At 44.9% G+C, this 13,766-nt stretch overlaps 1 protein-coding gene across 1 annotated transcript in view; it reads left to right on the plus strand.

Annotated features, from left to right (window-relative positions):
- Positions 1-13,410, plus strand: part of LOC144485955 (sodium/hydrogen exchanger 9-like) — a 285,192-nt gene extending 271,782 nt beyond the window's left edge. The window contains exon 13 of the mRNA XM_078204030.1: positions 13,329-13,410. Coding sequence (XP_078060156.1) covers positions 13,329-13,410 — 82 coding nt within the window. The remainder of the gene's footprint in view (positions 1-13,328) is intronic.
- Positions 13,411-13,766: the final 356 nt, after the last annotated feature.

Genomic DNA, 13,766 nt, shown 5'->3' on the forward strand with positions numbered 1-13,766 from the left:
GTTTTAATTCCCCTTTGCTACTTAGCAAATAAATATACTCATTTTGAATTTTCACTTAATCCTAAATGTTATAGATAAATATCAGTGCACTTATCATCATGTCTATATAATATATATATTATAATAATCTATTTTCCTGCTCTTTATGCTTCAAAACTGCCGTTAGAGGCAGCTTGGGAATAGTTAATGATGTTGCTGTGGGGAGAATTAAGTTCTGCATGTTTTTTTTATGGTGATTTCAATTGTTGCTTCTCAGTATTGCAGAACAAATTGCTTTTCCATTTCTAGCACCTACTGTAGGAAAGTGCTCTCTCATCACCTAAACAATATACACTTTATTGGGCGGCATGGTGGCACAGTGGTTAGCACTGCTGCCTCCAAAAGACATGCTGGTTAGGTGCATTGACTCAAACAGGCTCCGGAGTGTGGCGACTCGGGGAATTTCACAGTAACTTCATTGCAGTGTTAATGTAGGCATTACTTCTGACGAATAAATAAACTTTAAACTTTTCACAGCACCAGGGACCCGGGTTTGATTCCCGGTTTGGATCAATGTCTGTGTGGAGTTTGCACGTTCTCCCCATGTCTGCGTGGGTTTCCTCCGGGTGCTCAGGTTTCCCCCCACAGTCCAAAAATGTGCGGGTTGGGTGGATTGGCCATGCTAAATTGCCGCTTGGTGTCAGGGTGGCTAGCTAGGGTAAAAGCATGGGGTTATGGGGATAGGCCTGGGTGGGATTGTGGTCAGTGCAGAAGTGGGCCAAATGGCCTCCTTCTGCGCTGTAGGATTCTATGATTGCTTCAATATGATGTGGAGATGCCGGCGTTGGACTGGGGTAAACACAGTAAGAAGTTTAACAACACCAGGTTAAAGTCCAACAGGTTTATTTGGTAGCAAAAGCCACACAAGCTTTCGAGGCTCTGAGCCCCTTCTTCAGGTGAGTGGGAATTCTGTTCACAAACAGAACTTATAAGACACAGACTCAATTTACATGAATAATGGTTGGAATGCGAATACTTACAACTAATCCAGTCTTTAAGAAACAAAACAATGGGAGTGGAGAGAGCATCAAGACAGGCTAAAAAGATGTGTATTGTCTCCAGACAAGACAGCCAGTGAAACTCTGCAGGTCCACGCAACTGTGGGAGTTACAAATAGTGTGACATAAATTCTGATTCTAGGATCGCATGATAAAGACTCAGGAGGAAAAAAGCAGAAATATTTATGTGAAATAGTGTGACATAAACCCAATATCCCGGTTGAGGCCGTCAATTCACAGTCGGTTGGAGACAATACACATCTTTTTAGCCTGTCTTGATGCTCTCTCCACTCCCATTGTTTTGTTTCTTAAAGACTGGATTAGTTGTAAGTATTCGCATTCCAACCATTATTCATGTAAATTGAGTCTGTGTCTTATAAGTTCTGTTTGTGAACAGAATTCCCACTCACCTGAAGAAGGGGCTCAGAGCCTCGAAAGCTTGTGTGGCTTTTGCTACCAAATAAACCTGTTGGACTTTAACCTGGTGTTGTTAAACTTCTTACTGTGCTTCAATATGACCAGTGAGCTGAATGTAAATGGCCTGAACCAACTTCATTTTGGACTCTTCAAGCTGGCCAAAGGAGAAACAGCTTGGATTTATTTAGCCCCTTTGATATCTCAAATCACCTTGGCCATGTGGTCAATGCCACACCCAATTTGTGCATAGCACAATCCCGAGAATATTAATGAATTGACTGACCATTGGAATTGAGAGCTTCCTCCCCTTACGGAGCGATTGAAAGGTCACAGCATCAAAGGAGGCCAGTTGGCCCATCGTGTCAGGAGCATCTCACCTAGCCCCACTCCCCTAGCTGGTTCCTGTAGTTCCCAATTACCTTCCCTTCAGGTGCTTATCCAATTCCCTTTTGAAAGTCATGATTGAATCTGCTTCCAACAAACTCTCAGACTGTGTACTCTACATCCTACTGACTGCGTAGAAACATTTTACCTTAATAAATCATCTTAGACCTACATCCTTTGGTTCTCAACATTTCCACCGATGGGAACAGTTTCTCTCTATCTGCCCTGCCTAGACCCTTCACAATTTTGAATACTTATATCAAATCTCCTCTCAACTTTCTCTTAGGAGAACAATCCCAGCTTCTCCAATCTACCCAAGCTCCTCATCGCTGGAACCATTCTCATTTATCTTTTCTGTACCTTCTCCCATCCCTCCACATCCTTCCATTGCCCAGAATTCCATGCAATGCTCCAGTTAAGGCAGAACCAATATGTTATAATTGTGCATAATAACCTCCTTGGTATTGTACTCCATGGGCTGGATCTTCCCCTCTGCACCTGGAAATGTGAATCCAGCTGTTTCTCGATTTGCAATTCTGAACCCATCACCTCTTCCCTCTCCCACAGAATTGTCATCTCTGTGAGGCGAGGCTGGCCGTGTCCAGGCCTGCAGCCATGAACCGGGACATTTGGGCAATGTTTTAATGCCTATTTAATTTTTAATTATGCTTTTGAAATTAAACCTTGAGCAACCAAGTGTAAACTCGTGCGAAATAGCTAGGGTAAATGCATGGAGTTATGGGGTTAGGGCCTGGGTGGGATTGTGGTCAGTGCAGACTCGATGGGCCAAATGGCCTCCTTCTGCACTGTAGGATTCTATGGATTCTATGATTCTTTATTTAGTTCCATGTGAGTGTTCAGCTAATAGCAAAAGTTCCGAACAATAAGAAGGCCGCATAAGATGCATTTTTCATTACAATACAAGTGCTGCTTCTAACGGATAGGAAAATATTATTACTGGGAATGAAAATGTTTCCCTAATTTATCTTATAGAATTAAGCAGTATCTACAAGACAGAGAGAGAGGCCATTCTAAAGGGATCTTGAATCATAGAATCCCTACAGTACAGAAAAAGGCCATTTGGTCCATCGAGTCTGCACCAATTCTCTGATGAAGCTTCTTACCCAGGCCTTATCCCCTTAACCCCGCATGTTTACTCCACTAGTCTCCCTAACCTGTGCATCTTGAGACACTAAGGGGCAATTTAACATGGCCAATCCATCTAACCTGCACATCTTTGGAGTGTGGGAGGAAACCGGAGCACCTGGAGGAAACCCACGCAGACGCGGGGAGAATGTGCAAACTCTGCACAGTCAGTCACCCAAGGCCGGAATCAAACCCAGGTCCCTGGCTCTGTGTGCTAACCACTGTGCCACCGTGCCACCCATAGAAGAGGAAGAGGGCTGTAAAAGATAGCTGCAGAGATATTGGATGTGCTTGCTATTATTTTCCAAAATTCTCTAGGTTCTAGAACGAGCCAAGTGGAGTGTAAACTAACAAATGTAACACTGCTTATTCGAGCAGGAAGGAGAGAGAAAAGAGGGAACAACAGGGCTTTGGTGAGACCACACCTCGAGTAATACCTGGAGTTCAGAATCCATATCCATAAGGAAGAATAGACTTGTTTGGAGACAGTCAAGCAACGATTCACTTGTCTGGTTCCTGGGATGAGGGGTTGCCCTCTGATGTGAGAAGATTGGACATCTCGGGCGGAATCTTGTGGCCGTTCACGCCCCGTTGCCACTGTAAGCGAGGACAGAGAATTTGGTGCTCAGCCAAATCTCCGTTCACTGCAGAAGGACAGGATCAGAAAACCCCGCTGGCATGAATGGCTGGAAAATTCCGGCCATCCTCTGGCATTCAGAAGATTTTGAGGTGAACTCGTGGACATATTCAAAATTCTGAAGGGACTTGACAGGGCAAACACTGCGAGGTTGTTTCCAATGGCTGGGGAATCTCAAACACGGGCGCTGACTCACTGCCTTAGGACTGAGATGAAGAGAAATATTTTCACTCAGAGGGTTATGAATCTTTGGAACTGTTGTGCTCCATCATTGATTATGTTTAAGGTAGGGATAGACAGATTTCTTTGGTTTCTCGGGGAATCAAGGGATATGACAGGAAAGTGGAGTTGAAGTAGAAGATCAGCCATGACCATACTAAATGGCAGAACAGGCCTGAGGGGCCATAGAGCCTATTGCTGCTCCTTATTGCTATGTTTTCTCAGCACACCGGTCGATACTGGTAATTCTTATTCACCGGGATTCCTATACAACTCTTCCCATGCTGCTTCTCTTCCCCCACATGCATGTGTCAAGCCTCCCCTAAATGTTTTGGGTTTTATCAAAGGGCGGCACTGTGGCACAGTGATTAACACTGCTGCCTCACAGTGCCAGGGACCCAGGTTCAACCCCAGCCTTGGGTGACTGTCTGTGTGGAGTTTGCACACTCTCCCCATGTCTGTGTGGGTTTCCTCCGGGTGTTCCGGTTCCCCCGCACAGTCCAAAGACGTGCAGGTTAGGTTGATTGGCTATGCTAAATTGCCCCCCTTAGTGCCAGGATAAATACTTGGAGTTATGGGGATAGGGACTGGGTGGGATTGTTGTTGGTGCAGCCTTGATGGGCCCAATGGCCTCTTTCTGTGCCGGGAATTTTACTGGCACGCCCATCGGGGCGGCCAAGGCTCGCAGAACGGAATTCTCCATTGGCCTCGGGCAGGATTTTACGAGCCTCGACCGAGTATATGAGTCTATGATTCTGCTTGCTTCAACTATTCCATACGCAGTGAGTTACACATTCTCACCACTATTATTATGCTCCATAATAATTAACAATCAGGTCAATTGACGTTGTGCCTCTTCCTTCATTCACTCTGATTTATTTTCCTCGACTGTTCAAAACAATTAATTTCTTCTCCTTCGTCGGGTTTCCACTCTAATCCCTTGGTGATCACAATGAAGAGAATCGCGTGGGGCACTCCGGATTGATTGATGTTGTGAAGGGATTGCCAGGGCTGTGATATACCGCATAAGTGAGGGGGATTATTGGGTATATTATTCAATCTATGAAGGGATTATCCAGGCTATTTTAGTATGAGTGGGAGGATTTTCTGGTCTGTTGTGTTCAGTTTGAGTGAGTAAATTATTTGGACTGGTTTGGTTCCTGTGTTTAAAGGGATTAACTGGTTTATTTCGGGTGTATGAAGAGATTTGCAGGATTTGATAACTCAGTAGGTGGAATTTTCCAATATTTTTTCAAAGTTTCGGTCCCGGAGGAAAAACCGAGGAGAATCCCATTGGTGCAGGCGGGAAAACTCAGCGGATATTCAGCCTCTTAAACAAACTTTATTTTCTTCAGGTGATTCACTGCTCGTGGCAGCTTGCTTCTCACTCTCACCCCGGGAATGCTTAGGGCAGGGTTTTCCAGCCATGCCACAAGACCGGAAAATCCTGCCCAACATCAGCGGACCTTTGCATGGTCCTGTCCTGCGGGAGAATTCCAACCTTAATATCTCTAATCAGTGGGGAATTCCTTTTAAACGCCGCTACTTTTAAACGAGTAGCATAGTGGGGCAGGAGATGTCAGTGGGAGGCCAAAAAGGGGGAATCACGACCAGCGTCTGGCCGGTTGCAATCTTCCCAGGCCATCATTCATGAAGTGATCAGCCCCATGCCATTCCCCGGCAATCGTCCAGGCTCACTTACGTTTCCGAACACGCTGGCAAAGATCCACACCAGTGGGGATTACGGATGGCCCCCAACAATCGGCACCTGATGTGATGGCCCTGCTGGTGAGACCAGAGGCCATTGAGGCCCCCCCCCGGAAGTCAAGGGCAGTGCGGATGGGGGGGCACTGCTAGCCTGGCACTGTCAGCCTGGCACACTGGCAGTGCCTGCCAGGCACTGGGCAGTACCAAGGGGGGGGGGGGCAGGCATCACGGCAGGGGGCGGGGGGGGGGGGGGTGAAGCCAGACTGGGGGCCCCTGGAGGTAGGAGGTGAGGGAATGGGGGAACTCTGCCTCGGGGTGTGGGGGCTGGTGATCGGAGGGCGGGGCCAGCGATTGGGAGGTCCCAGGTGTGAGGCCTTGCTAATGAGATACTGGTGTATTTAAATAAGCTTCCCAACCTTCCACGGGAGATTCTCGTTACGTCACCGGTGAAGTGTCTTGGAAATGTTCGTTGGCAGGAATCACATTTCTCGAATCTCACCGTATTTTGTGCCCGCTTTACCAATCTCACTGACAGATTGTGCAGGCTGGAAATCATCCCCATTTTATGTAAAGGTTTATCAGGCCCACCTTATTTAAGGTACATAAAGAGGTTAGGGGGTCTGATTTAGTTTAAGTTTATTTATTAGTGTCACAAGTTGGCTTACATTAACACTGCAATGAAGTTACCGTGAAAATCCCCTAGTCGCCACACTCTGGCGCCTGTTTGGATACACAGAGGGAGAATTTAGCATGGCCAATGCACCTAATCAGCACGTCTTTCGGACTGTGGGAGGAAACCAGAGCGCCCGGAGGAAACCCACGCAGACACGGGGAGAACGTGCAAACTCCGCGCATACAGTGACCCAAGCCGGGAATTGAACCCGGGTCCCTGACACTGCGAGGCAGCAGCGCTAACCACTGTGCCACCGTGCAGCACATGCTCAGCATGTGCAAGGGATTATCAGGCCTGTTTGTTCAGGATTTGAAGGAATATCGGTTATTTTGTATCTGTCTTTATGAGTGTTGGTTTATTGGGAGCAGTTATTCATTTAGTGAGGTTATTTCCAGAGTTAGTTTACTTTTAGTGTTTGAGAGAACGTCATTGGGCCTGGTTTAATTTGGGTTTCGGTGGTAGATATTAGCGTTCTAAATCCAGTATATGTGAATGAAAAGAGTATTAATGGGCGATGTTAGATGATTAATTGAGTGAGAACGTCAATCTCAAGGTGATGCTGACTTCATGTTATAACTGTTAAGCCCTGTGACATCACAATGTGACCTGGTAAACAATAACAGCAAGTACGATCCACTCAGCCTCCTCGAAGCACACCTATTCCCCATTCGAGCAAGAGCCCTAATCCTTACAAGTATCCCTGCTCCTAGCAAGAAAACACTGAACCAAAGCATTTTTCATGTAAATTCTGCTATGGTTATTCATGTGTCATCCTTTTTTGAATCCATCTTTATCCTTCCTGTGTGAACATTTTGCAAGATAAACAGTTATTTATAACATGTATACATACATAAACAGACACGATAAACAGGTTACAAAGCCTCAGGGAACCTTTAGGGAAGAAGGCATTTATCTCTGCTTGATGACTATCCTTTGGTTACCAATTGTATTTATCCTCCCTGTTCTGTATTCTCTAAAACAAAGCTCAGATGTAAAGTAAACCCCCATTTATGTAGTATGTTATAGACGCCAAAGAAAAGTTGTACCATCAGATTTACATAGCTCTTTCACCATTTAGTAGCCCCTTTCCAATTACAGCAGGAAATTAGATCAAATGTGTGATCTCTTAGGAACAGTGATAAACTGAGACAAAGCTTGTTGTGAAGAGTCAAAGATTGTTAATGCGATAGTTTAAATACTCTGATGTTAAATAGAAAGGAGAGTCAAAAATCCACTCCGGGGAATGGCTTATAGCTGGCAGATGATGGAGAAATAATGGTACTTCAGTACGTTAGATTTGGTGATTTAAGAAATTGAATGGGCTGCGTTGGACATGATTGATCTTTTCACACTGATGTTTTCCACAGGCTGCACCATGACAATCCCTTAGACCCACTCATCAAGTAGTTTTTGAATAATTTCATGGTTTCTACTTACACCACCCTACCCAGATGTCCAATTGGTATTGACTCTTTAGGAAGAAGAATTTCCATGTATTGGATCCGAATTTGCATTTGTTAGCATGAGACTATGGCCCCGTGGTGGTATTTGACTGAAAAGCTATGTCACTGATTTGCCTTTTCTGCACTGTTTATCATACCATTTGTGTATGAGATTCCATTTGCATCAAGGATAAAAAGCCACAATGCTTAACTTTTTTTCTTTCTCGTGTTTGTTTTTGTTCATTCGTGGGACATGGGCGTCGCTGACTGGTCAGAATTTATTGCCCAAACCTAGTTGCGCTTGAGTGAATTGAGTGGCTTGCTAGGCCATTTCAGATGGCAGTTGAGAGTCAATTGCTGTGGCTCTGGAGTCACATGTAGGCCAGACCAGGCAAGGATGGCAGATTTCCTTCCCTAAAGGACATTAATAAACCAGATGGGGTTTTCCAACAATCTGCAATGGTTTCATGGTCATCGGTTGATTCTTAATTCCAGATTTTAAAATTTTTTATTCAAATTCCACCATCTGTTGTGACGGGATTCAAACTCGGGTCCCCAGAACATTAGCTGAGTTTCTAGATTACTAGTCTAACAATAATACCACTAGGCCATCACCTTGATGGTTTAAGCTATCTCATGCTCAGGGTGAGCTCTTCTTGAGTTTCCAAGGCTACATTGTGTACACTGTGTCTCAATGACCAGAGTGGACATAGAGTACAAAGAATAGTCCGGCCAGAGCCCTGCACAGTCTTAGTTTGACTCTCACCCACTTCCGCATCACTGCTTTGGAAAAATTGTTCAATTCCTTTTGCATGTAGTCCCAAAGGTAGTAAAAATGTGGAATTCTGTCCTCTCCAAAAGACTGTGGGGTGGCGCGGTGGCACAATGGTTAGCACTGCTGCCTCACAACTCCAGGGACCTGAGTTCGATTCCTGGCTTGGGTCACTATCTGTGCGGAGTCTGCACGTTCTCCCCGTGTCTGCGTGGGTTTCATCCAGGTGCTCCGGTCTTCTCCCACAGTCCAAAAGATATGCTGGTTAGGTGCATTGGCCATGCTAAATTCTCCCTCTGTGTACCCAAACAGGGGCCAGGGTGTGGTGATTAGGGGATTTTCACAGTAACTTAATTGCAGTGTTAATGTAAGCCTCCTTGTGACACTGATAAATAAGTTTGAAACTTAAAATGTTGGGACAATTGGAAGACCGAGACTGATCGATTTTTGTAAAAGTGCCAAGGGATATGGAGGTAAGGCAGATCAAAGGAATTGAAGTTTTTGAAGCGAATAGCAGAGCAGGTTGTAAGGATTGCATGGACTCCCCTTGTCACAATGGAAGAAAGGCATAAAATATGCTATTTCTTTGCACACAAATAAAGGGAGGAAATGGAATCCCCACTCCCCAGTTGAAAATTGTGTTAAAGTAAAGTTTATCTATTAGTCACAAGTAAGGCTCACATTAACACTGCAATGAAGTTACTGTGAAATCCCCCTAGCCGCCACAGTCCAGCGCCTGTTCGGGTCAATGCACCTAACCAGCATGTCTTTCAGACTGTGGGAGGAGACCGGAGCACCCGGAGGAAACCCACACAGACACGGGGAAACTCCGCACAGACAGTGACCCAAGCCGTGAATCAAACCCAGGTCCCTGGTGCTGTGAAGCAGCAGTGCTAACCACCGTGCCACCCATGTTGGGATAATAAATTCAACCAAGCTTCTTATTTTGTTCGTTTTCCTCTTAAACTGATGTCAGATGACATTGCCTTTTTAAATAATGGACGAGCGCCCTGCTACACTAACATCATTAATGGGGCTTTTTAAAGAACTGATAGGTGTTCAGATATGCCATTATTTTATTCATTCACTAACAGTGCCAGGAAATTACATATATAAACCCACACATTCTAATATTTTTGTTGCAAGGTGGTGCATCACTACACTATCCAACCATCTAATTTACTGAAATTTTTGAACAAGTTCCCAGAAGGTTAGAGGGCAGAATTTTAGGAGCCAGCAATCTGGAGGTGGAAATCATCATCTTGGAGAGAGAAAAGAAGCTAATTAATTATGATGGTTCTTGTCGGGAACCTAAGCTGTACAAATGTAGTCCTACCTTATTTATGTGTACATATCTTATTTAGTTTTCTACTCATGACCAATCTCCGTCAAAGCAAATAGTATGTACCCTTTCTTCTCCTCTGCTTGAAGTAATCAGTACACAAAACATCAATTAGTGAGCTTTCAAAAAGTGAGAAAACTCTCAAATCTCTGCTGTTGCCGCAGAAGTGGGATAGTTGCTGAGTAAGAAAGCAGATGCATATATTAGCTGGCCAGCCTCCCAATGCAGAATCACAAAATGCCCAGAGGGGGGAATCAGCCAAAAAAGTGTTACTGTTGTCATCTTGCAGCTTACCAAGAATAGTCTTAGACCACTTTGTAAATGGGACATGCGTGTCATTGAACACAGTAAGAGTTTTAACAACACCAGGTTAAAGTCCAACAGGTTTATTTGGTAGCAAATACCATGGTATTTGCTACCAAATAAACCTGTTGGACTTTAACCTGGTGTTGTTAAAACTCTTACTGTGTTCACCCCAGTCCAACGCCGGCATCTCCACATCATGTCATTGAACAGCCAGGGGGTTGACATTCAAGCAAAGCCATTCACACTGACTTGGCAGCAATACTAGGCCTCGGGCAGGAGGCACCCCTGTTCAATTGAGTAACTGGTTGTCCAGCTGCTCTCAGCAGTAGGACTTCTAACCACCACCACCACCCCCAACCCCCAGCACATCCTTGATCCTGGGAAAAGCCTGTCACTGTCCATTTGAGTAGCACTTAAACTGGCAGGCCTTCCTTAGAAGATGTGACATGGGGCTCTTGCCAGGTCTCCAGCCTGCAGCTGAGACCCCCGTCACCTCCATTAGATATCAACTGCAGTGTCCGGAGGTAAAGCGTTCTCATATCTGAAAAATCCTTTCCACATTTTCAGATCGCACCCACCCTGTTACAGTAATCCCTCACAGGTGCATGTCTTTGCACACACTCTTCATTCCCTTGACGCTAAATTGTTTTTCCACTTTAGCACAGTCTCCTGTTAATGCATTCCTGGCCCTCAAACTCCCTTTCTCAACACACGTCGCTTTCCTGTTTTTGTTTCCAAAGCCACCCAAGACACTTCACCTTGACAAGTCTTTCGGTATTTTGCTTTTGTCCTCTACTTTGCACTCACTCTTCTACTGCCTTCCAAAACATTCAAAGGACAGGAGAGACGTTTGTAGAAACATTCGTTGTTAATACATCAAACTGAAGGTAGTTTAACACCTGATACACTGTGTACACAAAGCACAAGCACCAAGGTGAAGTATAAGCTTTGGCCTGTGGCCGTCACCTATCCTCTGTTCAGTTGCTGGTGCAGTGTCGGAATATAAAATTCCAGTAGAAATGCTGATGGCATCTTTTCTTTTCAGCTATTTCGTGTGGCTACACTGTCAGCAGCTTTTCGGTCTGTAAATACGCTGTGGTCCTTAATTAAATCCCTCAGCAACTTGCAAATGTGTCCCGTCAGATAAATAGAGTCGGCATCTTCCCCAGCTAATTTACGAACCAGTTCAGATTTATTCATTTCGGATATAAAATAGTCTCTAAGCATCCTATCGTAGCAGCAGAGAAATTGTCTTTACAACTATAGAAACTCTTAGAAATGCACATTTTCCATTTTAATAAACTCTGATTGCTTGCAGAAGAAAATAACTTACATTTATTTGGCTGAAGGCAAAATACTGCGGATGCTGGAATCTGAAACAAAAACAGAAAATGCTGGAAAATCTCAGCAAGCCTGACAGCACCTGTGGAGAGAGAATAGAGCCAACATTTCGAGTCTGGATCATCCTGACTCAAAGCACTGGCACTATTTCTCTTCCCACAGATGCTATCAGGCTTGCTGAGCTTCTCCAACATTTCTGTTGCATTTAAGTTTATTTATTATTGTCACAAGTAGGCTTATGTTAACACTCCAATGAAGCTACTGTGAAAATCCCCTAGTCGCCACACTCCGGCGCCTGTTCAGGTACACTGAGGGAGAATTTAGCACAGCCAATGCACCAAACCAGCACGTCTTTCGGACTGTGGAAGGAAACCGGAGCACCCGGACGAAACCCACACAGACACGGGGAGAACGTGCAAACTCTGCACAGACAGTGAGCCAAGCCGGGAATCGAACCCGGATCCCGTGCCGCACCATTAGGATGTCCCAAAGCACCTTACTGCCAATGGAATATAATTTTCTTGAGGCGTTCTTCTTATTGTAATGTTGGAAACATGGCAGTCAATTTTGAATTCAGCAAGGTTACACAAACAGCAATATGATAATAACCATAGAATCTGCTTTGGTTAAGAGATTAGTGTTGGAGAGGACACCAGCGAGTACTCCCTTGCCACCATGCAATCTTTATGGCAGACAGACCCTCAACTTAACGTCTCATCTGAAAGATGGCACCTCCAATATTCCAACACTCCCTCAGTGTTTTATTGGAGTGTCAGCCCAGATTCCATGTTCAGGTCTACACCATCGAGCTTGGACCTACAACCTGCTGATTCAGAGTGAGAATGCTGTTACTGAGCCGAGGTGACACCCTTCGTTAAAAGGCTCTGGCCAGTCTGATAAGGAGTAATTGGGGTGGTGGGTTCAAATCCCAACACAGTGTGATAACCGTGAACTTAAGTTCATACTGTGACACTGACCTTTTCAGAATCCATTAACAAGGCCTGCAACATCACAGTCACAGTGGAGAAACAGGGTGCCACTGAAAGCAGCTTCTGGATTTCTGCATTTAATCACGCACGCAAGCTTCAAACTATTCTTCTGTCTCAGTACAAATCTTGGTCATGCGAATCCCATGTTAAACATTGATGCTCGCTCTTGAAGTAATAATGGTCAGTTCATTAAAGGCTCGAGCATTTCCAAAGAGATTACTGAGAGCCTGATGTTTCCTTGACAGCTTCATCCTTCTGCTTTAGAGTGAAAGACGAGAAGGAAAAATGCATTTGAGTTCAATGCTCTATAAGTGATGGAGGCAAATTGTTCACTGTGTAAAATTAATCACAAGATCAACCAAGAATTTGAAAGCCAGTACGTGGGTTCAGGTTTAAGGGATGCTGTGATGACGGCACAGGTATAGCAGCGGCACAGTGGTTAGCACTGCTGCCTCATAGCATCAGGGACCCGAGTTTGATTCCTGGCTTGGGTCACTGTCTGTGCGGAGTCTGCACATTCTCCCCGTGTCTGCGTGGGTTTCCTCCGGGTGCTCCGGTTTCCTCCCACATTCTGAAAGACGTGCTGGTTAGGTGCATTGACCCGAACAGGCGCCAGAGTGTGGCGACTAGGGGAATTTCACAATAAGTTTATTGCAGTGTTAATGTAAGTCTCCTTGTGACTAATAAATAAACTTTTTTTTTCCTCCGGGTGCTCCGGTTTCCCCCCATAGTCCGAAAGACCTGCTGGTTAGGTGCATTGGCCATGCTAAATTCTCCCTCAGTGTACCCGAACAGGCACCGGAGTGTGGCGACGAGGGGATTTTCACAGTAACTTCATTGCAGTTAAACTTTAAAGAAGGCTAGAAATCACTGAGCGGTCCCTTCACTGATTGTCTTCTTTTTTTGTGTGTAACAGGGTGGGTGTAAACCCGGATGATGAGCTCAACCAGGAAAGTGTACATGTGGTAAGTACAACGGTGAAACCTATTGCAAATTAAATGATGCGCCATTCAGCATCCACCATTACTTTATTGTTAGGTTCTCCTGACAGTCATTCACAATCATTTACATTTCATAAGTCCTTAGTCATCCCTCACTTGGCAGTGGTCCAGCTATTTGCCTTAGGTTTTGGTTGCTATATGGCTTCTGCCATCAATTCTGAGCTACTGACAAATGGCTAGGCAAAACAGGATTCAAATTTGGACCATAGCAACGTGGGAGACAACATTATGAAAACTAAAGGCCCTCCTAGTAGGACACGGTGCATCTCTCAATCTCTATGGCAGGTTTAGTTTGTATTTACTGTGTAAATGCAGCAACCTTATCAAATAGTGTTGTGCCACCCCACTGTGCC

The sequence above is a fragment of the Mustelus asterias genome, chromosome 3 (genome assembly GCF_964213995.1).
Source record: "Mustelus asterias chromosome 3, sMusAst1.hap1.1, whole genome shotgun sequence".
NCBI lineage: Eukaryota > Metazoa > Chordata > Chondrichthyes > Carcharhiniformes > Triakidae > Mustelus > Mustelus asterias.